The following is a 25,773-nucleotide window of genomic DNA, read 5'->3' as shown; positions in this document are numbered from 1 at the left end:
ATGATGGTGGTGTTGGTGACAGTGACGGTGGTGGTGGGGGTAGAGGTGGGGTGGATGGTGACGATGGTGGTATTGGTGACAGTGACGGTGGTGGTGGTGACAGTGACGATGACGGTGGTGTTGACAGTGACGATGGTGGTGGTACAGGTGGGGTGGATGGTGACGATGATGACCGTGGTGATGGTGACAGTGACAATGATGGTGGTGGTGACAGTGACGATGACGGTGGTGATGGTGACAGTGACGATGGTGGTGGTGGTAGAGGTGGGGTGGATGGTGACAATGATGACAGTGGTGATGGTGACAGTGACGGTGGTGTGGTGGTGGTAGTAGAGGTAGGGTGGATGGTGACAATGATGACGGTGGTGATGGTGACAGTGATGATGGTGGTGGTGGTAGAGGTGGGGTGGATGGTGACAATGATGACGGTGGTGATGGTGACAGTGACGATGGTGGTGGTGGTGGTGGTAGAGGTGGGGTGGATGGTGATGATGACAGTGGTGGTGATGGTGACAGTGACGATGGTGGTGGTGGTGGTAGAGGTGGGGTGGATGGTGATGATGACAGTGGTGGTGATGGTGACAGTGACGATGGTGGTGGTGGTGGTGGTAGAGGTGGGGTGGATGGTGATGATGACAGTGGTGGTGATGGTGACAGTGACGATGGTGGTGGTGGTGGTAGAGGTGGGGTGGATGGTGATGATGACAGTGGTGGTGATGGTGACAGTGACGATGGTGGTGGTGGTGGTGGTAGAGGTGGGGTGGATGGTGACAATGACAGTGGTGGTGATGGTGACAGTGACGGTGGTGGTGGTAGAGGTGGGGTGGATGGTGATGATGATGACAGTGGTGGTGATGGTGACAGTGACGGTGGTGGTGGTGGTGGTAGAGGTGGGGTGGATGGTGATGATGACGGTGGTGATGGTGACAGTGACGATGGTGGTGGTGGTGGTGGTAGAGGTGGGGTGGATGGTGACGACGACAGTGGTGGTGATGGTGACAGTGACGATGGTGGTGGTGGTAGAGGTGGGGTGGATGGTGATGATGATGACAGTGGTGGTGATGGTGACAGTGACGGTGGTGGTGGTGGTGGTAGAGGTGGGGTGGATGGTGATGATGATGACGGTGGTGATGGTGACAGTGACGATGGTGGTGGTGGTGGTGGTAGAGGTGGGGTGGATGGTGACGATGACGGTGGTGATGGTGACAGTGACGATGATGGTGGTGGTGGTAGAGGTGGGGTGGATGGTGATGATGACAGTGGTGGTGATGGTGACAGTGACGGTGGTGTGGTGGTGGTAGTAGAGGTAGGGTGGATGGTGACAATGACGATGGTGGTGATGGTGACAGTGATGGTGGTGGTGGTAGAGGTGGGGTGGGTGGTGACAATGATGACGGTGGTGATGGTGATGGTGACGGTGGTGGTGGTAGAGGTGGGGTGGATGGTGACGATGACAGTGGTAGTGATGGTGACGGTGACGATGATGGTGGTGGTGGTAGAGGTGGGGTGGATGGTGATCATGATGACAGTGGTGGTGATGGTGACAGTGACGATGGTGGTGGTGGTGGTAGAGGTGGGGTGGATGGTGATGCTGATGACAGTGGTGGTGATGGTGACAGTGACGGTGGTGGTGGTGGGCGTAGAGGTGGGGTGGATGGTGACAGTGGTGGTGATGGTGACAGTGACAATGGTGGTGGTGGGGGTAGAGGTGGGGTGGATGGTGATGATGACAGTGGTGGTGATGGTGACAGTGACGGTGGTGGTGGTGGTAGAGGTGGGGTGGATGGTGATGATGACAGTGGTGGTGGTGGTGACAGTGACGATGGTGGTGGTGGTGGTGGTGGGCGTAGAGGTGGGGTGGATGGTGACAGTGGTGGTGATGGTGACAGTGACGATGGTGGTGGTGGTGGTAGAGGTGGGGTGGATGGTGATGATGACAGTGGTGGTGATGGTGACAGTGACGATGGTGGTGGTGGTGGTAGAGGTGGGGTGGATGGTGACGATGACAGTGGTGGTGATGGTGACAGTGACGATGGTGGTGGTGGTAGAGGTGGGGTGGATGGTGACAGTGGTGGTGATGGTGACAGTGACGATGGTGGTAGAGGTGGGGTGGATGGTGACAGTGGTGGTGATGGTGACAGTGACGATGATGGTGGTGGTGGTAGAGGTGGGGTGGATGGTGACGATGACAGTGGTGATGGTGACAGTGACGGTGGTGGTGGTGGTAGAGGTGGGGTGGATGGTGATGACAGTGGTGGTGATGGTGACAGTGACGGTGGTGGTGGTGGTGGTGGTGGTAGAGGTGGGGTGGATGGTGATGATGATGACAGTGATGGTGATGGTGACAGTGACGATGGTGGTAGAGGTGGGGTGGATGGTGACAGTGGTGGTGATGATGACAGTGACGATGGTGGTAGAGGTGGGGTGGATGGTGACAGTGGTGGTGATGGTGGTGGTGGTGGTAGAGGTGGGGTGGATGGTGATGATGATGACAGTGGTGGTGGTGGTGACAGTGACGATAGTGGTGGTGGTGGTGGTGGTAGAGGTGGGGTGGATGGTGATGATGATGACAGTGATGGTGATGGTGACAGTGACGATGGTGGTAGAGGTGGGGTGGATGGTGACAGTGGTGGTGATGATGACAGTGACGATGGTGGTAGAGGTGGGGTGGATGGTGACAGTGGTGGTGATGGTGACAGTGATGGTGATGGTGGTGGTGGTGGTAGAGGTGGGGTGGATGGTGATGATGATGACAGTGGTGGTGATGGTTACAGTGATGGTGACAGTGACGATGGTGGTAGAGGTGGGGTGGATGGTGACAGTGATGGTGATGGTGGTGGTGGTGGTAGAGGTGGGGTGGATGGTGATGATGATGACAGTGGTGGTGATGGTTACAGTGATGGTGACAGTGACGATGGTGGTAGAGGTGGGGTGGATGGTGACAGTGGTGGTGATGGTGACAGTGACGATGGTGGTAGAGGTGGGGTGGATGGTGACAGTGGTGGTGATGCAGTTCCTAATGGGTGTTTTCTTTTCCTCTCTGCATTATCTTCCTGAAAGCAGAGGAGAGAGACTCCTCCCTTGCCTCCCCCTTGCCCAGGATGTCTGTGAGGAGCATTCAGGAGCCTCATTACCACTCCCTGGTTTCTATTTCAGGATATTGACTGGGTACAGACAGAGAAGCACGTGTTTGAGCAGGCATCCAGCAACCCCTTCCTGGTCGGATTACATTCCTGCTTCCAGACGACAAGTCGGTAAGAAAAAGAAGGATGTTTCTGATACTCCGCAGATTTCAGATTTGAGCTGCACAAAAGCTAAGTCTGGTGTGATGTGTCAGCTGTTACCTGTAAGGTTCTCCCAGTTGCTGTATGGGTGTTTTCAGGTCAGCAGACTCTCTTTGTTGTTCTCCTTGGTTGGTGTCATATTAAGTACATTTCATGATCTGAGCTTAAGTTATTTAATTCCGTTTACAAAATACTTATTGGAGGTATCCCACTCAGTGCAGGCATTGGGTCAGGTGCTGGGGCTATGAAAGTAAGCAAGAGAGGTGGATTTGTGTGCTTATTAAAGTACATACAGCTTCATCTTCAAGCTTTATATGTATTGGAATTCTTTGGCTTTGAATACGTTTGAAAGCTGGTGATCTAGGACATTAAATGTATGCTCTGTTTAAAATTCTGGGGGCCAGTTGCCTTTGACCTACCTGATTTGTTTATTTGAAGAGTTGTTGAGTATGTTCTGCATCGAGTCCTCAAGCCCATCCCCAGGTTCGACGATTGGCTAGGAGGACTCCTGGGATCAGTCATATGGCCGCACTTGGGGCCACAGCTGGGCCACTACACTGGAGGAATAAGGGAGACTTGGCCAAGGAAAAAGGCACATGGGGAAAATTCCGGAAGAAACCAGTCACGAGCCTCCCAAGGGCCCTCTCCCAGTTCCTCCAGCAATGAATTGTGACAACTCAGGGTTTTTGTCATGGGCTGGCCCTGCAGGCTGCACACGAACCGAGATTCCAGACTCCCAGCGGAGAGCAGCTGTTCAGCATCGCATTGGTCAGGGTTCTCCTGAGAAATAGAACCAGGAGCGTGCGTGTGTGTGTGCATGTGTGTGTGTGTGTGTGTGAAGAGATTTATTGTAAGATACTGATTCATGGGATTACGGAGGCTGAGAAATCCTACAGTCCACCATCTGCAGGCTGGAGGCCCAGGAGAACCAGTGGCGCAGCTTGAAGGCCTGAGAGCCAGGAGCTGATGAGGTCGATTCCAGTCCGGGTCTGAAGGCCTCAGAGCCAGGAGCAAGGGAGCCAGAAAGTGGATAGCTCGGTAGTCAGGGAAACACAGCCTTCTTCCTCTTTCTTGTTCTCTTCACGCCCCCAGGGGCCTGGACGATGCCCGTCTACTTCAGGGAGGGCCGTCTGATTATTATTCCAGAAGCACCCTCACAGGCATGCCCGGAAGTCATGGGTAGCCAGCTGTCAGGGCATCCCAATCCCGTGCCCAGTCAAGGTGACCGTTGAATTCACCGTCAGGAGCATGAGGCATCTTGTTCAGGCACACACAGTTGGGGCACGGCTTTTTTTTTTTTTTAATGTGTTCTTCTTGTTTTTGATGGAGTCTCACTCTATCACCCAGGCTGGAGTTCAGGGGCACCATCTCGGCTAACTGCAGTCACCGCCTCCTGGCTTCATGCGATTCTCCTGCCTCAGCCTCCCAAGTAGCTGGGATTACAGGCACCCGCCACCACATCTGGCTAATTTTTGTATTTTTAGTAGCAACAGAGGTTTCACTGTGTTGGCCAGGCGGGTCTTGAACTCCTGACCTCAAGCCATCTGCCCTCTGCAGCCTCCCAAAGGGCTGGGATTACAGGCATGAGCCACTGTGCCCAGCCTCCAGAGTTTTTTTTTTTTTTTTTTTAATAAAATAAAGATAGGGTCTTGCTCTGTTACCCAGGCTGGGCTCAAACTCCTGGGCTCCCACCTCAGCCTCCCAAAGTGCTGGGCTGGGATTACAGCGTCCACCACTCTGCCTGCTGGTCATGCAGAAGCATTTTATATCCGTGTAGGGAACCGTTTGTAGTTCACATTCCCAGCCCCAGCTCCAGGCCAGCTTTGCAGGCCGGGCTTCCTGAGCACAGCGGTCCCAGGCCCTGGGTGTGACTCTCTGCTGCCCGGTTCTAAGCTGTACGTCTGGCTGCTTGCGCTCCTCCGCTGCACTCTCGGCTCTCCTGACCTCAGGGTCCTGTCCTTGCCTGTGCTCGGCGGCCACCCGTCTGCCTGTTGGAAGAGCCGTTCCCCGACCTGCTCTGCCTGCGGTGCTGCCCTGGTCAAGGGTTCCTGTTTTCCGACTGCTTCCGCCGCCTCAGTGTGCTTCACGGTCCCCCGCCCTCCCCACCTGACCCCAGGGCTCCCCAGTGTCGGCTTCCCCATGTTGGGCCTGAGCCATATTTGAGAAGCACAGATCTCAAGTGTCTTTCTCCTGCCTCAAAGCTCCTCTGATTCCTCCCCAGTTGCTTTTGGGGTAAGTTCCAAGCTTCCTGTGCGTGTAGACGAGGCTTGTAGTGACCAGGCCCCAGTGCCCCATCGCAGGCCCCAGCGTGGCGCCCCCGCCCGCAGCGCCCGCGCCTGACAGCTCTGTCCCCTTTCCTCCTGCTCCCCTGCCTCCCGGAGCGAGTCAATGCCTCCCTTTGTGCGTTCCCACCGCTTTTCCAGGCCTCTGTCCGCCCCACCTGCCATCCCTTGCGATTTCAGAATGCGCCCGGGGAAGGCAGCCTAGTGCCCCTACACTTCCTGAATAGTGAGGTTCCAAGAAGGGTTTTGTTTGGCTTTGGTTCGTCTTCCTGTATGAACTTGTAGGGATGTAGATGTAAAAGGGGTCCGATACCCCACCCTCACTTCGCCGAGTGGCCCAAAGCACAGCCCCTTCTGCACTTGTGTCTTTGGACTCTTCTCCCGAGTCACAGGTTCCCAGCTGCGCAAACCCGAACGTAAAGAATTGTCATCTGTGGGGTGTCTGTGGGATCCCCGCAGCGGCACCACTCACTGTCCTGTGGGAGGTTCGGCATTCACATTTGGGAAGAATCCCTATGCGTGCCTAAGTTTTTTGCCCCCTTTTTTTTTTTTTTTGAGGCGGAGTCTCACTCTGTCGTCCAGGCTGGAGTGCGGTGGCACGATCTCAGCTCACTGCAAGCTCCGCCTCCCGGGTTCCTGCCATTCTCCTGCCTCAGCCTCCCGAGTAGCTGGGACCACAGGCGCCCGCCACCACGCCCGGCTAATTTTTTGTATTTTTAGTAGAGACGGGGTTTCACCGTGTTTGCCAGGATGGTCTTGATCTCCTGACCTCGTGATCCGCGTGCCTCGGCCTCCCAAAGTGCTGGGATTACAGGCGTGAGCCACCGCGCCTGGCTGTCTGTTTTTATGTTAGCTGAATCTGTCAGTGACTTCCAGAGTATCTGACATATGGTTGGTCAGGATCGCAAGTGTCGCCCCGGCTGTTGGGAGCCTGCTTTAGCCCCAAGGTCAGCTGTAGACCTGTCTCCCCCATGAGAAGTGAACTCCCAAAGAGTGGGGCTGTGCTGTCTGTTTTCCAGTCCCCAGCACTTGGTTGACACCTGGCACTTAGCAGCAGTGGTATTAGATGACAATCTCTTAAAAAAAAAAAGTGACATCGTTTGTCACACAAATAGGAGATGGACATGTGTCAGATTGTATGTGACTCTAGTGAACCTGAAGACTAGTAAGATGTCCCAGCTGCTCAAAGGAGACTTCAGAGTCCGCACAGACACGGGCGATCAGGGCGCTGAGGCAGAGTTACAGAGAGAAGCAGAACTGGCGTGGGGGCCAGCGAGAATCCGTCGCCCTTCACGGACCGGCCTCGTTTGCTCGTCTGCCTTGCTTGCACTGTTGTCGGTTGCGTGCATCTTACCAAGTTGGAAAGATGAAACTCCAGAAGACCCCATAGAAACAGATAACCAAGAAGAGCGTGTGTGCGACAGCTCCGAAGCCTTTTGCCGTTTTTCCTGACGGCAACACAGCCAAGGTCCGGGCGCACATGCCTGTCAGCTCTGCAGCTCCACACCACGTGGCCCTCGGCACCCCCGTTTCCTCCCTGGAAACAGAACAGCAGGGATGCCTGTGCCCTGTCCCCTGTCCCCTGTCCCCTGCAGCTGCTGTGAGGATTGGTAAAGCTGGGACTCAACCATTTACAGCAAGGCAGGCGCATGGGAACCCGCTCCCTCATCGTGAGGGCCTTTCTTCTCGTTGGCACGGTGTCTTCGACAGGTAGTGTCATGCGTGAGCTTCGGGTTGAGGGGAGGACTGACAGCTGCCTCAGTCCAGTAGCTGGGGGGCTGTGAAACCTGCCCACAAATCCTCACTGACTGCACAGCACCAGACACCCACATGAAGCAAAGCCAACCTCGGCAAGGCGGCCACGCGTCTGGGTGGCGGAAAAGTCTGGCCTGGCCCAGGTGGGTGTGCTCGGCTGCTCCACCTCTGCTCCCTGGTCACTGGAGGTGACTGCAGGTTTTACGGGGACTTTCTCTCTGTGCGTTGGTTCTGCTGGAACGTCCAGCTGAGGTTTCACATGGGCCTCTTGCTGAGGGCCAGGTGAGTGACACGCAGGACAGGACACCCATTCGCTCTGGGCGGCCTCACAGCTCCCAGGCCACATCCAGGGGATACCTGGCAAATGAAACTGCAGAGGTTTCCTCGCACGTTTGGTTCCCATAAAGGGTCTGTGAGTGGGGAAGAATCAGAGTCGCTTTCTTCCCACCCCAGATCTGGTTGTGCCTCTTCTGGCTGGCCATGTTCGTGTCCACCGGGTGGCTACAGGGAACCCCTGAATGTTACAGTTCAACATTAATCTCACCTCGTGTGTACAGGTGGAGAGAAACAATTCATTCGCATTTTTAAAACACAATAAACACCTGCTTTATGGACAAACCAGACCCTGTATCTACACAGACAGCCCACCGTTTCCAAACAGCAGCCAAAATTAAATGAGCCATAAAACCTCCAGAACGAGAAATCGCTTCAGTTTAAGCTATTTCAGGAAAACCGGGTAACTAGAGATTTAGCTGAAATGACTACTTTCAGTGTCCCCCGCCCCATTCAGCTGGAGTCTGAGGACACTTTCTCACTAAGGCACAGTGATCTCAGATGGTAGGTGAGCAAACTACCCCTAAAATATGCCCGTTCACTCGCTGTCCTAAAATAAAACCTCTTACTGTTTGCCACGGTTGATTATTTTACATTCATTCACACTCAGAATGTGTTTCTTTAAAAAGAACACACACACACCCTTGCTTATCTGTGGAAGCACTTCTCAGGCCGTGCACTGACTTAGACACTTGAGTAAGTTCTTCTGGGTCAAAGTGACTTCTGGACGTGAAAAGCACCTCGCCTAGCACTGTGCGTGTGTGTGTGCGTGTGTGTGCGCGCGTGTGTGTGTGCACGTGTGTGTGTGCGTGTGTGTGCATGTGTGTGTGCGTGTGTGTGTGCGCGCGTGCGTGTGCATGTGTGTGCGCGCGTGTGCGTGCGTGTGCGTGTGCGTCTGTGCGCGTGTGTGCGCGTGTGTGTGTGTGCGCGTGCGCGCGTGTGTGTGTTTATCACTTATGCTTTGAAACCTGCCCGAAGCTCTGGAGAGGGAGACAGCTTTGCTAACAGCAGAGAGTGACGTCCCCGGAATCGGTCACCAGCGTCAGGAGGCGTGGCACCCGGAGAGGGCCCCCCAGGAGCAGAGTGGGACTGCGTGGAGAGAAGAGGGCAGGCGGGGGTTGGGTCACATAGGAGGGGCTCATAGGGGACAGGCCTGTGGGAAGGACAAGGGCAATGGTGTGTGTCAGGGACGGGAGAAAACTAGGCCTGAAGGTGCCAGGGGGCTTTAGAAGCTGGACTTGGCCAAGAGGCCCCGGGATGCAGAGGCCCCGGGATGCAGAGGCCTCGGGGATTCTCAGTGCAGTGCTGGTGTTGGGCAAGCACTCGTGTGGGGAGTAGGGTCTGGGCCACAGAAGCTAGAGGGACCTGCTGGGCCTGTCATGGCCTGGAGGGAGGCCTTAGGGGGTGGGGAGGAGGGGCCTGTCCCCATGTGGGGGAGTCGCCCCAGTTCCCAGAAGTCAGGGCAGTGCTGGCCAGACAGGCATAGGGCGGCGCCAGCCTGGACGTGGAGGACTCGGGGACTGGCCATGTTCGTGTCCACTGGGTGGCTACAGGAATCCCTGAATGTTACAGTTCAACATTAATCTCACCTCGTGTGTACAGGTGGAGAGAAACAATTAATTCGCATTTTTAAGACACAATAAACACCTGCTTTATGGACAAACCAGACCCTGTATCTACACAGACAGCCGTGGCCTGGGGTGGAGATGCCCCTGGGGGGTGGTTGTGGGTGTGTGAGAAAGAGGTGAGGGTGTGACGGGGTCCGACCCTGGGGTGCTGCCTCCTCAGGGCTGCAGGAGGAGGTGCCGCCGTGGGGTGCGGGCAGTAGAGGGAAGGGCTCAGTGGGTGCCACAGCAGGGACAGCCTCGGCCACGACCTTGGGAAGGGCAGGTGCCTCTCGAACATGAGTCATCTCCCTTTCAAAACCCATCCGTGTGCTGGAGTCACGAGAGCTCAGCACAGAAGGAGCAGATGCTGACTGACACCCGCAGGGCCCGGCGTGGGCGCAGCCGCCTCAGCCTTTGTTCTCCCGACACACGGTGACGGCTCAGCAGCCCCTGCTTTGCTCACTTTTCATCGGGGTTGCCTAAAATGGTAAAAGTGCCACCCTAAACCGTGGCACTTCCAGAGCAGGACGCTCGGGCCCGTGGCCCCCACCAGGCTGTGCATGGGAGAAGGGGCTCTTCCCAGCATCGGGGGCCTGGCAGGAGCCCGGGGTTTGGTTTGCCTTTTGCATTGCGAGGGCATCCTGCAGTCTTCGGGACACTGTGGACAGCTGCACGTGAACCATCCCAGAGCCCTGGGCAGTCAGGGGCCCTCGGGGACCCCCAGGACATACCTGCAACGCACAGGGGGCCCTGCTGTTTCCTGATGTGGTGTCGCAGGCCACGCGGCGCTGTGCAGAACACAGGAGAAAGGGATGCGTTGTTCGTTTCTAATCAGGAGGCACCGGCCACTCTTAGAACAGGTCGGGGGCTGGGTGTCATTGCCATGCGGGGCCATATTAGGACCAGGGGACCTCCACTGCCAGGCTTGGAGATGATTTTGCCAGCAGTCAGCAGAGACGAGGTCATGGCGTCTCCTCCTCTCCATCCAGACCTGAACGTCCCATGCCACTGCGCCCTGCATGGTCCCCAGGGTGGGCAGGGATGGGCTGACGGCCGTGGAGCCGCCTGGGGTCTCCTTAGTTGAAGGAACTTTCGGGACCAATCCTGAAATTGTGCCTTTGCTGCTTAACTACTAGATGATGACAGAGACCACACGAAAGAAGAGCTTCTTTCTAAACCTGTGTCCCATTTTAACATGCAGGAAAGAACCTTCGTCCACACCCCAGATACCCTGGACTAAGCAGCGTCACCATCTGGACGGTTTTGCCTCTTGTTTTTCCTTTTCTCGTGTTTATTTTTCCATGTGGACTTTATAATCAACCTGTCTGCCTCCAGAAAGAAAAATAAACTGGCATTTTCTTTTCTTTTTTTCTTTCTTTGTTTGGGGGAGGGGGGACGGGGTCTTGCTCTGTCACCCAGGCTGGAATGCAGTGGCACAATCTTGGCTCACTTCAACCTCCGCCCCCTGGGGTCAAGCAGTTCTCATGCCTCAACCCCCCAAGTAGCTGGGATTACAGGCCCCTGACACCACACCCAGCTAATCTTTGTATTTTTAGTAGAGACGGGGTTTTGCTGTTGGCCAGGCTGGTCTCAAATTCCCGACCTCAAGTGATCCGCCTGCCTCAGCCTCTCAAAGTTCTGAGATTACAGGTGTGAGCCACCGCACCTGGCCCGAAACTGGCATTTTCATTGGGATTTGTTCAGTTTACACATTACCTGGGGAGAAACTGACATCCTTCTAGTGTTGGATCTTCCCGTTCAGGAACCCGGTTTAACTTTTCATTCACTCAAATCCTCTTTCCAGAGACTCTTGAAGTCTTCATGTCGTTTTTTTCACTTCCGTGTCTTATTATTATTATTATTATTATTATTATTATTATTATTAGAGATGGGGGTCTTGCTATGTTGCCTAGTCCAGTCTCAAACTCCTGGGCTCAAGCGATTCTCCCTCCTCAGCTTCCCAAAGTGCTGGGATTTCAGGCGTGAGCCATCGTGCCCGGCCACTTCCTTGTTTAATTTTGTCTTGAGTGTTTCGTCTCTTGTTTCTGTTATAAACGAGGTCTTTTTCTTCCCTCAGAGCATCCAGCGGCAGGCAGCTTGGTCTCTGCGTGGTAATTGTGGGCCCCAAGGCTGCTGAGTTCTCTCCTTGTAGTAAGTTTCAGGTGGTTTTCTGGGGCTTTGGATGCACAGGGTTGACATCTCCAGGTGGGGCAGCATCACCCGCCTCAGCCGCTGCACCCGGGTTGTGCTGCTTCTGTTCATCCTCCTCTCTGATGACAGTGGCCAGCACCTGCCTCACTGGGGTGACGTCGACAGCAGGCAGCCCTGTCCTATTTCTGACCACAGCTGGAACACTTTGCACCGGAAGGACAGTGCCATCCTCAAGGCAGAACCGAACCATTTACCCATCTCAGACAGGCAGCATTTGCCCTGGCATGGGCAAAGGGTGTTGGGAGGGCCACAGGGGAGAGGAGAGACAGGGCCTCTGCCTGCAGTCACCAAATTGGGTTCTGGAGCCCATAGAGGAGCTGCCCCTGCCTGAGCTGTTGGAGATGGGAATGGACCCTCCCAGTTCCTGGGCCCGTCATCTGGTCTCTGAGGACACCTTCTGCTGGCAAAGGCCCTGGCAATGATGCAGCCTCTCAGCCCCAGCCACTGGGAGAAGGTTCTAGAAAGGCTGAGCAGCAGCGTGAAGCTAAGAGAAGATGACCGATAACTGCATACAGAGGTGTGACTTGTCGTGTTAAGGGACTTTCTATCCATTTCTATTTTGCTATCCAGAAAAAACACTGAAAGTTGTTCAAAGGCTTCCTCGCCATTTGTGGAGATCATTGTTAATGATTTTTGCTCCTTAGGGCCTCCCGGAGTGAATGGTGTCATCATAATGTAGCTGCTGGTATTGAACCATCCTTAGATTCCTGGGGAAAACTGTGCCCTGTCTTAGTGTGTTACTTTGTTAATGTGCTTCTGAATTCAATTTGCTGATATTTTATTTAGGATTGTTTTTGTTGTTGATATTCATACTGTTTTAATTTAGAATATTTAGGACAGAGAGCTACTGCTCCAGTGATCAAGAGAGACACAGGATGGAAACACAACTTTTATCACCTACAGGCCTTGGGGATACGCGACCTGCTGGGAGTCCAGGGAGCATAAAGAGAGACAGGGACCCCTGGGCCAACCCTTTATTGCGTCCAGGGTGTTCTGCACACAGGTTTCCCATGGGAAGTTTTAACTGGTGGACTGAAAGCAAGCAGGCCTGAGCCCCGTGGGGCTGTGCTGTGACTGTGGGGGGACTCCATGGTGGGGCCGCACTGTGACTGTGGGGGGACTCCGTGGTGGGGCCGCGCTGTGACTGTGGGGGGGCCGCGCTGTGACTGTGGGGGGACTCCGTGGTGTGGCCGCACTGTGACTGTGGGGGACTCCACGGTGGGGCCGCGCTGTGACTGTGGGGGGACTCCGTGGTGTGGCCACACTGTGACTGTGGGGGACTCCACGGTGTGGCCGCGCTGTGACTGTGGGGGGACTCCGTGGTGTGGCCGCACTGTGACTGTGGGGGACTCCACGGTGTGGCCGCGCTGTGACTGTGGGGGGACTCCGTGGTGTGGCCGCACTGTGACTGTGGGGGGCTCCATGGTGGGGCCGTGCTGTGACTGTGGGGCATGGCATCAGCGGGGCTGCAGGGAGGTCACTGGGGCCAGTTGCATAGGGCGGGTGTCTGGGTGGGCCAGCTCGAGGAATGGGAGGATGTGGAACTGGAAACTGTCAAGGTGACAGCCCTGCTTCTGGTGGGAGTAAGTCCAACTTAGATTCAGAATGGATGCCGAGGCGGCCTAAAATGATGAGAGTTCCCTGCACACTCTGCGTCTGATCTCTAGCTTCCTTTTCCTGTGCAAGTTTCATTGGATTTTTAAATTTTCCTGATTTTTAAATTCCCAGGAACATTCTAAATCGCGTTGGTATTACCTCTTGGTGGGATCCGTGTGTGATTGGTGGGCCTTGGGTGTCATGGAGGGCAGCTGCCTCGCTCTGCCCCGGCTTTCGTGATGTGAGCCTTACCCTTCAGAGGCGGGGTGTTCTCACCCAGTTCCACGGCTGCACCCTGCCTTGCCTTCTCCTCTGCTCAGCTTCACCCCAGGCCGTGTCTCCTGGCTCCGGGAAGGTGAGGGGCTGCCTCCCACGTGTCCTTTCGTGTTGCGGACACCCATGTTTGCCTTCCAGGGCTCGAGTGCATTTCCCGGGCATGTTCTGGCATTTTATCCTTGATGGAGAAATCCAAGGCCTGCCAGCATCCCCACCAGTAGATTTCTTTGGACGAAGTAAAATCCTTCTGTTGATTGAGCTTTACCGCCTTTCCTCATCTGCTGGTGTCTTCCTCAGAACTTTAATGTCCGTCCTGCTCTCCGAGTCAGGAATCTGATTTTCCAGCATGCCCTGTGTTGACGGTGCCGCGGCCACACCCGCCTCTGTGGCCCCTCTGCTTATCTCCTTCGTTCTCCTCTCCTGTTCCTTGAACTCAGGTGACCCCTGGCCTTCTCCCTCTGGGGGCAGCTCTGTCACCGCTATGGTGTCCGCTGTGAGGCGGGGACAGGACCTGAAAGTGGGGTTTCCAATTGAGGGTTCTGGGCCTGCCCAAGTCGTCTGATGTTGGGTCTGACAAGCCGGGAGCTGTGTGAGCCGGAGAACGTCCCCCAACCTGTCTATGCCTCGGCTTCCCCATCTGTAAAACGGCAAGGGCTGAAACTTACTTTCTGGTGATGCAGTCACGTGCGTTAACACAGAGGGACTTGGAGTGGCCCCTGACGCTTACTGAGGGCCACACCAGGGGTCAGCAAAGGTTGCCTTAAAGGGTCAGGCAGTAAATATTTCCACCTTTGTGGGCCGTGCGGCCTCTGTGGCAACTACGCGTTCTAGCACAGAAGCAGCCTCAGACAGTGTGAAGGGATGCGTGTGGCTGCGTTCCACCAGAACTTTCTGTACACACATGGTGGCAGCTGGCCCGGACCCATCTGGTTACTTCTTGACTCTCAGAGCGGCGTCTCCCGTGCCTCCGGTTCCTCCCTCTGAGCCAGCACTTCGCATTCCTGGAGAGGGTGGGGGGAGTGGCGAGAAGGGGCGGCAGCGAGGACGGGGCTCACCTCCTAGGAGGTTTTTGAGCTTCCCGGAGCCCCTGGCTGCCCCCGGGAGGTTTTGTGAGCTTCCAGCATCCCCCTGCAGCTGCCGTCCCTCCACTTCCCACGTCTGTTGGATGGTGCGGGTTCCAGGGCAGGGTCAGGGACTGGATCCGGCTGCAGTCGGCGTCTCGCCTAGTTCCTGAGAGCTGCACTTTGTCTTTGGTTGTTGATGAATCCATTTTCGCTGGCATACTTCATGTTTGCATATTTGATTGAGTATTGCGGACAGGCAGGTGCAGTGGTTTATACCTGTAATCCCAGCCCTTTGGGAGGCTGAGTCCAGAGGATCACTTGAGGCCAGGGATTCAAGACCAGCCTGGGAAATATCTCGAGATCCCGTCTCTATAAAAAATTTAAAAATTAGCTGACGGTGGTGGTGTGAGCCTGTGGTCCCAGCTCCTCACGAGGCCAAAGTGGGAGAATTGCCTGAGCCTGAGAGGTTGAGGCTGCAGTGAGCCATGATCACGCCACTGCACTCCAGCCTGGGTGACAGAGCGAGATCCGGTCTCAAAAAAACATCTCTGAGGGCACGTGTCTCGTGCATCTCGCGTCCCACCTCCCACCTGGGCTCTGGTTGCTCCTCTCCCCTTGCAAACATGGGAGGAGCATGGCTGCCAGGACAGGGAGGGGCATCACCAGCCCAGATCAGGCCACGACATGGCGAGTGGCACGGAGGGGCAGCCTGAGCCCCCACCAGGCCGTACTTCCCAGTGTCCCTTGGGGTCAGGACTGTGCGTGTCACCGAGGGACTAATGGGTGAAGCCACACACGCCCCGTGGCCTGGCCTTGCGCCCCTGCCTGAGAGCCTGTACGCAGGACGGTGCCTACGTGGATTACAGGTGCACACCACCAGCGTGAGGAGAGGAGTGGGCTCGGAGCTCGCTCAGCTGCGGTCCCAGGTGTTTTGTCAGCAGCCGGTTCAGCTTGCATCACGCCGAGTCGCCTTCAGAGTGAATTGACACCAGATTGTCTTGGTGGATTTTTTGCTCTGAAGAAATGTCAGAAGTAGCATTAAGGTTTTTCTGTAGACAAAAAAGCCCACCATCATTGCTGCTTGAGCAGTTGTAAATTAAATAAATTCCTTTCTCAGCAAGCTGCCTGGGTCCCAGGCCTGGGGCAGAGGGAAATGGCTCTCAGCGCCGTTCCCACGATGGGCTTTTCTCCGGAGAGGAAGAGGAAACGGCCTGCACCCCTCCCTCTCTGAGGGTTGAAGCGTCCCCCAAATTATCTCGGGCTCCTGAGGCATCGGACTGATGCTTTTCTCTAGAGTTCACGTATTTCTTTATTTTCTCTGGAAATGGAGCTGGCTTTGTCCCTGTCCTATGGGCCGTGATAGCTTAAAGTCAGAATGAACCCACAGAGGCCGTGGAGGCCCTTCCCAGGCACACGGCAGCAGCACTGTGGGGGTGAACGTGGCTCCTCTCACAGGGGACGGGCAGAAGGGACTAGCACCCTTTGGGGCGTGTAACTCCTGGTGGCAAAAAATGTGCAGTGAAGTCACCCTAAGGGTTTTTGTGTTTTTTTGTATTTTTGTTCTATTCTTTGCGACGGAGTCTTGCTCTGTTGCCCAGGCTAGAGTGCAGTGGCGCAGTCTCAGCTCACTGCAGCCTCCACCTCCTGTGTTCAGGCGATTCTCCAGCCTCAGCCTCCCGAGTAGCTGGGATTACAGGTGCACACCACCAGCCCTGGGTAATTTTTGTATCTTTAGTAGAGACCGGGATTTCACCATGTTGGCCAGGATGGTCTTGAATTCCTAACCTCAGGTGGTCTGCTCCAGCCTTGGCCTCCCAGAATGCTGGGATTACAGGCGTGAGCCACCGCACCCAGGCGCTCTAAGGGTTTTGAATAAATCCTTTCTGAAAGCTTTCTGACCGGTGGCTCTTGTCTCCGCCCAGTTGTAGGCACTGGCCGCTGACATGCTGAGGACTCATGGCTGAGGCCTGGGCGCCCTGCTGCTCCAGGCCGCGCTGGGCCTCAGGCCGTCTGGGTGGCACTGGCCTGCGGGCTGGGCGGCAAGCAGGGGGCACGGGCGGGCCTGGCTGCAGCCCACAGGCCAGGAGACAGGTGTACGACAGCCTCACTGGAAGGAAGGAACCCCTAATCGTGGCGCACACCGAAGCTGCCTCCTGGTGTAGGTGTGGACCAACTGTATATGACCATGCACATCTTGGCCATGCTTGCCCATATGTTAGATCTGATATCATTCGAAGTATCCTAACCAAGGTTTTTGGATGCAACATAGTCATGTTGATGGGTGTTACAGATGTAGATGATAAAATCATGAAAAAAGCCGATGAGCACTGTCCACAATAGCAAAGACTTGGAACCAACCCAGATGCCCATCAGTGATAGACTGGATGAAGAAAATGTGACACATGGAATACTATGCAGCCATAAAAAAGGATGGGTTCATGTCCCCTGCAGGCACACGGGCGAAGCTGGAAACCATCATTCTCAGCAAACTAACACAGGAACAAAAAAACAAACACCGCATGGTTCTCACTCATAAGTGGGAGTTGAACAATGAGAACACATGGACACGGGGAGGGGAACATCACACACCGGGACCTGTCGGGGGGTGGGGAGCTAGGGAGGGAGAGCATTAGGAGAAATACCTAATGTAGATGACGGGTTGATGGGTTCAGGAAACCTCCATGGCATATGTGTTTGCACTTCCTTAAAGTGTAATTTAAAGTATAATTTTTAAAAAAAGTAATTCTTTTTATCCAATGTAAAACTTTTTTTGAAGGTAAAATTAAAACTTTTATTTTTCTTCTTTACTTTTTTTATAATATAAAATTTATTATTTTAAACAACAACAACAAAAAGCTTTCTGACCAGCTCTTAGGTCACGCGTGGGCTCCAGGGGTTGGCGGCCTTCATGCAGCTTCCTTCCCGTGAGGTTGACACTACTGAACGAGTCCCTCCGTGGATGCACTGAGGACGCTCCTGCACACCGAGGGCACCCTCAGAGCTGCTCTTTCTGTCATTGCCATTTTGTTTATAATACCGGGGATTGGCAAACTTTTTCTTGAAAGGCCCGAGAGTAAACATTTTTGGCTTTGCGGGCCACAGGGTCTCTGTTAGCAACTCCCTCCCCAGCTGCTCCCTTTCCCAGCCGCTCCCTTTCCCAGCTGCTCCCTTTCCCAGCTGCTCCCTTCTCCAGCCGCTCTCCAAAGGCACGGCTTGTTCTTCCGGATGCTGGACTGGCCAGGTGGACGGACTGGCCAGGTGGACGTCTCCAGCTCTGCACTCGGGGCCCAGGGCTCTTTTGATTTTTAGGAGTTTGTTTCCAATCAGAAACTTCGCAGATGATTTGCAGCCAGTTCACCTGCCCTGTGTAAACTGGCCCCTGTCCTCTCTGGCTTAATTCTGGGAGCTCGTGGAGGGCAGGAGCAGGGACAGGTGCCTTGAGGTGTAACAGTGGCGATGGTGTGGGAGCTTGCATGGGATCAAGGGAAACGGGCAGATTCACCACACACGTCCCTCGTCCACTCTCTGCTCCACGAGGGGCAGCCAGGAGCAGCCACCGGTCCGAAGGAAATAAACAATTCAGGTGCCAGAGGAGCCACTGACCTAAAAACCCACAAGGTGCCTGCCACAGGGTATTTCTGGGAGATTGTGTGGGAATTTAATTTTGAAAATTGAGTCTCATGAAATGTAGGAAAGACCTTATTAGGAAGAGAAACCACGTGGCCCAGTCCCTGCGACAGGAAGGGCCTGCGTGGTCCTGATGACGTCCGCAGGTCTTTTAAAATCATACGATCACGTCTGCGAAACCAGGAGGCCACTTCCCGCCTGGCCTCACCCTGACCCCAGCTTGTCCCCTTGGAGGGCTGGCGGACTCCTCAGCCTCACAACGATGAAACCAGGCCTTAGGCCGCCCCACCCGGGGCCTGCGGTGCTGTCCCCATGCAAGAAACCGCCTCGCTCCAGCCCCCGGCAGATCCTGCCCCAGCCCCCTGCCCTGGTTCAAGCCACCTCCGCTCCCACCTGGTGACGAGCCACCTCCTTCATTCCGCGGCCACCCACACTTCCCAAGTCCACGCACAGTGGCCAAAGGCAAAGGCCGGTGAGGCCCCTGCGTGACTCCCTCCGCTCCCACCTGGTGACGAGCCACGTCCTTCATTCCGCGGCCACCCACACTTCCCAAGTCCACACACAGTGGCCAAGAGCAAAGGCCAGTGAGGCCCCTGCGTGACTCCCTCCCCTGCCCACTTCACTAGCCGCCCTGCAGCCCATCCCCCCCAGCCCCTCTCTGCTGCCAGGGTGGTCCTGCTGCTCTTTGCTCTCCCCAGCCCCCAATGCCCCAGGCCTCTGCAAGACTGAACCTCTGAGAGGGCTCAGACCTACGAAGCCTGCTTCTGTGGGGCTTCTGTCTAAGGAGGCCGTCGTCTGCCAAGGTGACTGCAGCCTCCGATGCCTCTCTTCCTGCAGGCTGTTCCTGGTCATTGAGTACGTCAATGGCGGGGACCTGATGTTCCACATGCAGAGGCAGAGGAAGCTCCCCGAGGAGCACGCCAGGTGGGTGTGCGCTGAGGGGGCCGGGTGGGTGCCCGTGGCGGGGGGTGGGGAGGGGTGGGTGCGTGTGGAGCGGGGGGCCCAGGTGGGTACGCGTGTGGGGGGTGCGTGTGGGTAAGCGTGGCGGGGGCGGTAGGTGGGGTGAGCGCGGGGGGTGGGCTGGGTGGGTACGTGCGGGGGTGGGGGAGCCGGGTGGGTACACGCGGGGGTGCGGAGGGGTGGGTGTGCGCGGAGGTGGGGGGGCCGGGTGGGTGTGCGCGGGGGTGGGGGGGCCGGGTGGGTACGCGCGGGGGTGGGGGGGCCGGGTGGGTGTGTGCGGGGGTGGGGGGGCCGGGTGGGTACGCGCGGGGGTGCAGAGGGGTGGGTGTGTGCGGGGGTGGGGGGGCCGGGTGGGTGTGTGCGGGGGTGGGGGGGCCGGGTGGGTGTGTGCGGGGGTGGGGGGGCCGGGTGGGTGTGTGCGGGGGTGGGGGGGCCGGGTGGGTACGCGCGGGGGTGGGGGGGCCGGGTGGGTACGCGCGGGGGTGCAGAGGGGTGGGTGTGTGCGGGGGTGGGGGGGCCGGGTGGGTGTGCGCGGGGGTGGGGGGGCCGGGTGGGTACGCGCGGGGGTGGGGGGGCCGGGTGGGTGAGTGCGGGGTGGGGGGGCCGGGTGGGTACGCGCGGGGGTGGGGGGGCCGGGTGGGTACGCGCGGGGGTGCAGAGGGGTGGGTGTGCGCGGGGGTGGGGGGGCCGGGTGGGTGTGCACGGGGGTGGGGGGGCCGGGTGGGTGTGCGCGGAGGGGTCCAGGGACGTTCTCCAGGGGTCAGCCGGGCGCTCAAGGGAGGGAGGTCCAGGGAGGATGGCAGAGGGCACCACGACCCCCGCAGTGTGACGCCTTCCATAGTTGCTCCGGAATCATAACTTTCGGGAGGTCCCCTGAGTTATGGTGCCTCAGAACCGGTCCCCTGGGCTCCACCCCTGAAGCAGCAGGTGCCTGGTCTGAGCCTGGTCCGAGAGAGGGGAGGCCTGGGACTGTGCTGTCCTTGTGGTGGCTCTGCCGTGGTTCTGCTCTTCACCCTGTCAGTGGCACGGCGTGGCCAGCGTTCACTCAGCGTCAGAAGCAGAACGAGAATGGTCTCTTTCTAGAGTGAGCCGAGAGACTGCTTCCTGCCCCCCCTTTCGTGTCTCTATTTTTGGGCCTCCCCCAGCAGCCGTGGGGCCTCCAGGACCGTCTGGGGGCTTATTTCAGGTCCCTGGACCTTTCCTGTCTTCTGTAGTTTCTCCTTTTCCTCACTTCCTTACTTAAGAAGGTTCCATGCAATTTTGTGAGTCACCTTAGATTCTTTCTGGCAATAGGACAGTAGGCAATAAATCTAGAACAGTGCACTCAGTTCCCACACGCTCTTGTTAAAAACCGTGGCAAGATACACACACACACAAGGTAGCGTTTTGGGGCGTGGAGTTCAGTGGCACTGAAGGCCCCCCGTGCCATGCAGCCACCGCCGGCCCCCGTCCCCAGAGCACGCCGCTCTTCCCTGCTGAAGCTCGGTCTGTCGGACACTCCCTTCCTGTCCCCCGCCCCAGCCCCACGTCCTCGCCCCAGATGGGCATGTCCCACTTTCTGTCCCTCTGATTCGAGGACTCTAGGGACCTCTTCGCAGTGGAATCACAGTGTGGGTCCTTTGGTGTCCTGGAGTCCTCAGGGTTCATCCGTGCTGTGGCCTGTCTCAGGATTGCCTTCCTTTTTCAGGCTGGATAATGCCCATCGGATGGAGGGGCCACACTTTGCTTCTCCGTCCATCCCTTGGGGGGCACTTGGGTAGCGTCCGCATGTTGGCCGTGGTGAACATGGGTGTAAAGTAATCTCTTGAACACCCTGCTTGCGGTTCTTTGGGGTATAGGCCCAGAAACTGAATTGCTAACCACAAAGGAATTCCGTATTTCTTTTCTTTTTTTTTTTTTTTTTTTGATGGAGTCTCGCTCTGTCACCCAGGCTGGAGTGCAGGGGTGCGATCTCAGCTCACTGCAACCTCTGCCTCCCAGGTTCAAGTGATTCTCCTGCCTCAGCCTCCTGAGTAGCTGGGACTACAGGTGTATGCCACCACACCCAGCTAATTTTTTTGTATATTTAGTAGAGACGGAGTTTCACCATATTGTCCAGGCTGGTCTTGAATTCCTGACCTCAGGAGGTGATTCGCCCGCCTTGGCCTCCCAAACTGCTGGGATTACAAGCGTGAGCCGCCCAGCCTGGCGCTGTGTTTAATTTTCGAGGACCTGCCGGACTGTCTTGCGCAGCAGCGGCGCTGTTCTGCACTCCTACCGCAACGTGCCAGGGCTCCAGTCTTTCCCGCGTGGAAGCCGTCGTGTTATTTGCCTGCTCCTCCCCGTGTGGAGGCTGCCACGTCGTTCTCCGTGTCTTTGACAGCAAGCCATCCTAAGGCGCATGGGGCGGTTTTCTGGAGCTTTCATTGCATTTCCCTCCCTGGCCCTGTGCACTGAACTTTCAAATCCTGGGCCTGGTTGTTGAGAGGACGCCTGGCCCGTGGTAGGGCAAACGGGAGCGTGCGGCCCCCAGGCTGGAGCTGTTGGTGCAGCCTCCGGCACAGGCCCTGTCCCCATGACAGCATCCCGCCCCCAGGTTCTACGCGGCCGAGATCTGCATCGCCCTCAACTTCCTACACGAGAGGGGGATCATCTACCGGGACCTGAAGCTGGACAACGTCCTCCTGGACGCGGACGGGCACATCAAGCTCACAGACTACGGCATGTGCAAGGTGCGTGCCTCGGGCCGCCTCCCCCGACCATCCCGCGTGTGCTGCTCAGGGCGCCTGTCCTGCGGGGTGGTGTCTACAAGAACCCTCTTGTGATAACTCTGCCCCCACAGGAAGGCCTGGGCCCTGGCGACACAACAAGCACTTTCTGCGGAACCCCGAACTACATCGCCCCCGAAATCCTGCGGGGAGAGGAGTACGGTGAGTGCCGCGGCCGTCCCCTCTCGGAGCACACGGGGCCAGAAACGGCCTCGCGCCTCGCCCAGCGGCCGGGGAGAGGTTTCGCTGACCATCTTCCACCCAAAAGCCACACACTCTTTCGCAGCCGGATGTCATCATCTGGTCTCAGCCCCTTCTTTGAATTCTTGAAAACCTCCCGTGTCCACTTGAGCAGCCCCTTGGGGAGGGCACTGCACAGGATTCCTCCTGCCAAGGAGCCCCAGGGGCACAGGGAGGGGAAAGGCACAGAAAGCAGGGGTGGACAGGGTGCGGCACCTGAGTCCCTGTGCTGCCCACGTGGCTGGGGAGAAGCAGGTGTCTGGGAGCACCAGGGAGTGCAGGAGCGTGTGGAGAGGACCCCACCGCCCCTGCGGCTGAGGGTGCCACGCACACCGGGGTTTCTGCTCCTCTCCCGTCTCTGGGAGTGAAACATGGACATGGTGGGCGTGCGTGTGCAGCCCTGTGTGCGTGTGTGCTGGTGTGTTGTGCTGAGTGTTTATGTTTTGGGCATCCGTGTATGTTGTGTGCACACGCATACTGTGTTTGTACACACCCCATCCACTTTTGCATCCTGGTGTTTTGTTTGCTTTTTTTTTGAGACAGAGTCTCGCTCAGTCGCCCAGGCTGGAGTGCAGTGGTTCGGTCTCGGCTCACTGCAAGCTCCGCCTCCTGGTGTTCACGCCATTCTCCTGCCTTAGCCTCCCGAGTAGCTGGGACCACAGGCGCCGCCACCACCCCTGGTTAATTTTTTGTATTTTTAGTAGAGACGGGGTTTCACTGTGTTAACCAGGATGGTCTCGATCTCCTGACCTCATGATCCACCCGTCTCGGCCTCCCAAAGTGCTGGGATTACAGGCGTGAGCCCCTGCGCCCGGCCTCATGCTGGTGTTTTCAGTGAGGCATACACGAGTGTGCCTTCAGATGTTTTTACACATTTTTTTGCCATCAGAATGGGGGTGGGGCAGGAAGGGTGGGCAGGTCACTCACCCCTGGGATAACTGGGCTCCCCAGCTGCCGCGATGGAAGTCTCCGTGGCCAGAGAAGGACAGATAGCAGATTGGAGGACTGGAATCCATTCTAGAACCCAGCTCGGGATGGGGATTCTGGGGGGGGACAGCGGCAGCGTCTCACCTCAGCAGGGAGCAGGGGGACTTCTGGGGACCCAGGGGCAGCTGCTGTCCTTGGGCAAAACTGCTGAGGGCCTCCCACCCCCATTCGCTGGAACACGTTCCCATCAGGTTGGCTACTTGAACATTTTTAAAAAACAAAATAGCCGGGCGCGGTGGCTCAAGCCTGTAATTCCAGCACTTTGGGAGGCCGAGACGGGCGGATCACGAGGTCAGGAGATCGAGACCATCCTGGCTAACACAGTGAAACCCCGTCTCTACTAAAAAAATACCAAAAAAAAAAAACTAGCCAGGCGTGGTGGCGGGCACCTGTAGTCCCAGCTACTCGGGAGGCTGAGGCAGGAGAATGGCATAAACCCGGGAGACAGAGCTTGCAGTGAGCTGAGATCCGGCCACTGCACTCCAGCCTGGGTGACATAGCGAGACTCCGTCTCAAAAAAAAAAAATAAAACAAAATGACTGTGGAAGAAAACCCGGGAGAGTCTTTCCGTTATTGCAGCAAAAGGGCTTCTTCAAGCTTAGATCTGTGAACGCAGAAACGAGAGAGGAGGGTCATCCACAGGATCCACCAGTGCCTCGTGCCTCTGTGGTCACAGGTGCCCTGGCAGGACTGACAGCCCAGAGACAGCCTGGAGACCTCCATAGTGTCAGGGACGGTGGCAGGGAGGCCGAGCTGCCAGGCGGAGCTGCTGGTTCTGTCTGGAAAGTGGAAGCCACAGAGGCCTGTGTGCCGCCCACTCGACCCTGGCTCTCACTCGTGTCAACTGGGCATGAAAACCAACCGCAGCCAGGTTTGCCCTGCTGCCGGCCCACGTGGCCCCACTGGGTGACAGCCGTGTGCTCTCCCCCAGGGTTCAGCGTGGACTGGTGGGCACTGGGCGTCCTCATGTTTGAGATGATGGCCGGGCGCTCCCCATTTGACATCATCACCGACAACCCGGACATGAACACAGAGGACTACCTTTTCCAAGGTGCGTGCCCCGCTGCACGTTCGTCCCCCTCACCTGCGTGACTGCCTTCCTTCCTTTTCAAAGGTGCAGGTGGAGGGGTCTGTGGGGGCCAGGAGCAGCAGTGCCACGCAAAGCATACCAGGACCCTTTCCTCCTGGCCGGACCTTGTCCCACATGCCACTCCCCGGGCCGTGGGGTGGGGTGACCCCACCTGTGGGTCAGCAGGAAAGAGGACCTGTCCCGATTCAGCTCCAACTCCCTCCTGCCCTGGCCAGCAGCACATCCTGGAGCCCCAGCTATTGGCTGTACGGAGCTGAAAGCACAGCCCTCGCCCCCAAAACCCACAGCCATCATCATGGGCTCCCTCCCACCTGGAGGCCCCGGGACCTGCTTCTGGTCTGGAATTCAGTGCCGCGGGATGTGGGGGTCCGGGACCGTGGCTGTCTCCGCTGTGCCCTCTGGTGGCCAGTGTGCAGAGGCACCCGTGCATCTGCGATCTTGGGGCTGAGGAGGGGGAGCCGCTGGTTCACGCCCGTTCCCACAACACATGCCAGCACATGTAACCGGGAGGCCCAGGGAGGACCCGGCGGGACTTGGGGTTATAGATACTGCTGGGCTGTAGGAAGGGAGGGGGCTCCAGGGCCCCAAGTCTGAGCTCCCAAAGCTCCTGCTCAGAATAGGAGTCTGGGCGGCGCTGGGCAAATCGCACACACGCGGGGAAGTGCTCACCAGGCTCCGCCCTTGCAGTGATCCTGGAGAAGCCCATCCGGATCCCCCGGTTCCTGTCCGTCAAAGCCTCCCATGTTTTAAAAGGATTTTTAAATAAGGTACGTTTCTGGCCAGGCTGACAAACTCGTTTGTGGCCTCGGTGTCAGTGGGCAGAGGGCCAGTCACGGCTGTTGGCCATTTTTTCACGTCGGCTGCTATGTATCGGGTGTGTGGGCTGATTTTCCGCTTCAGTATTTGAGCTCTGTTCTGTGAGTCGTCCGTTTTTACTCACACCTAACAAAATGAGAATGTGTGCCCAAGGAAAACGGAACGAAGCCTAACATGGGGGAAGGAGCTTTCAGTAAAGGAAACGTCTGATTTCCACCCGCTGGGTCAGAGCATCCGGGGAGGGCTTGTCAGCACTAGGAGCAGCCACCAAGGAGAGCGGGTCCTGGGGCTTCCGGGATGGGGCTGACTTGTCCTTGTTTGAACTCTAACCTCCAGGACCCCAAAGAGAGGCTCGGCTGCCGTCCACAGACTGGATTTTCAGACATCAAGTCCCACGCGTTCTTCCGCAGCATAGACTGGGACTTGGTAAAGCATCACAAAGCCCATTTACACCCCCATCGCCATCCCAACCCCAAATCCACGCAACCCCCACCCCACCCCATCCGAACCCCAACCCAATATCCACCCAACCCCCACCCCAAACCCAACACCCACCCCAAACCCAACACCCCTACCCCAGCCCCCACCTCAACCCCAATATCCACCCCAACCCCAAATCCATCCAACCCCCACCCCTCCACCAACCCAACCCCCAGCCCAACTTCAACCCCAACCCTCAACCCACACCCCATCCCCAATATCCACCCCAACCCCACTCCAACCCCCACCCCTCCACCAACCCCCCCAACCCCACCCCCACCCCTCCACCAACCCAACCCCAACCCTCAACCCACACCCCAACCCCAATATCCACCCCAACCCCACTCCAACCCCCATCCCTCCACCAACCCAACCCCCAGCCCAACTTCAACCCCAACCCTCAACCCACACCCCAACC

General features: G+C 57.0%; 1 protein-coding gene across 12 annotated transcripts in view; it reads left to right on the top strand.

Moving 5' to 3' along the window:
- The window catches only part of LOC105496712 (protein kinase C zeta), a 148,622-nt gene that overhangs the window by 112,640 nt on the left and 10,209 nt on the right, over positions 1 to 25,773 (top strand). For all 12 annotated transcript variants that reach the window (XM_011767278.3, XM_011767283.2, XM_011767282.2 and 9 more), the window contains 7 exons: positions 3,157 to 3,254; positions 18,873 to 18,959; positions 21,571 to 21,706; positions 21,817 to 21,904; positions 23,901 to 24,020; positions 24,747 to 24,826; positions 25,212 to 25,301. In XM_011767278.3, coding sequence (XP_011765580.1) covers positions 3,157 to 3,254; positions 18,873 to 18,959; positions 21,571 to 21,706; positions 21,817 to 21,904; positions 23,901 to 24,020; positions 24,747 to 24,826; positions 25,212 to 25,301 — 699 coding nt within the window. The remainder of the gene's footprint in view (positions 1 to 3,156; positions 3,255 to 18,872; positions 18,960 to 21,570; positions 21,707 to 21,816; positions 21,905 to 23,900; positions 24,021 to 24,746; positions 24,827 to 25,211; positions 25,302 to 25,773) is intronic.

The sequence above is a fragment of the Macaca nemestrina genome, chromosome 1 (assembly GCF_043159975.1).
Source record: "Macaca nemestrina isolate mMacNem1 chromosome 1, mMacNem.hap1, whole genome shotgun sequence".
Taxonomy (NCBI): domain Eukaryota; kingdom Metazoa; phylum Chordata; class Mammalia; order Primates; family Cercopithecidae; genus Macaca; species Macaca nemestrina.
This window is presented reverse-complemented; position numbering and strand designations above follow the sequence as displayed.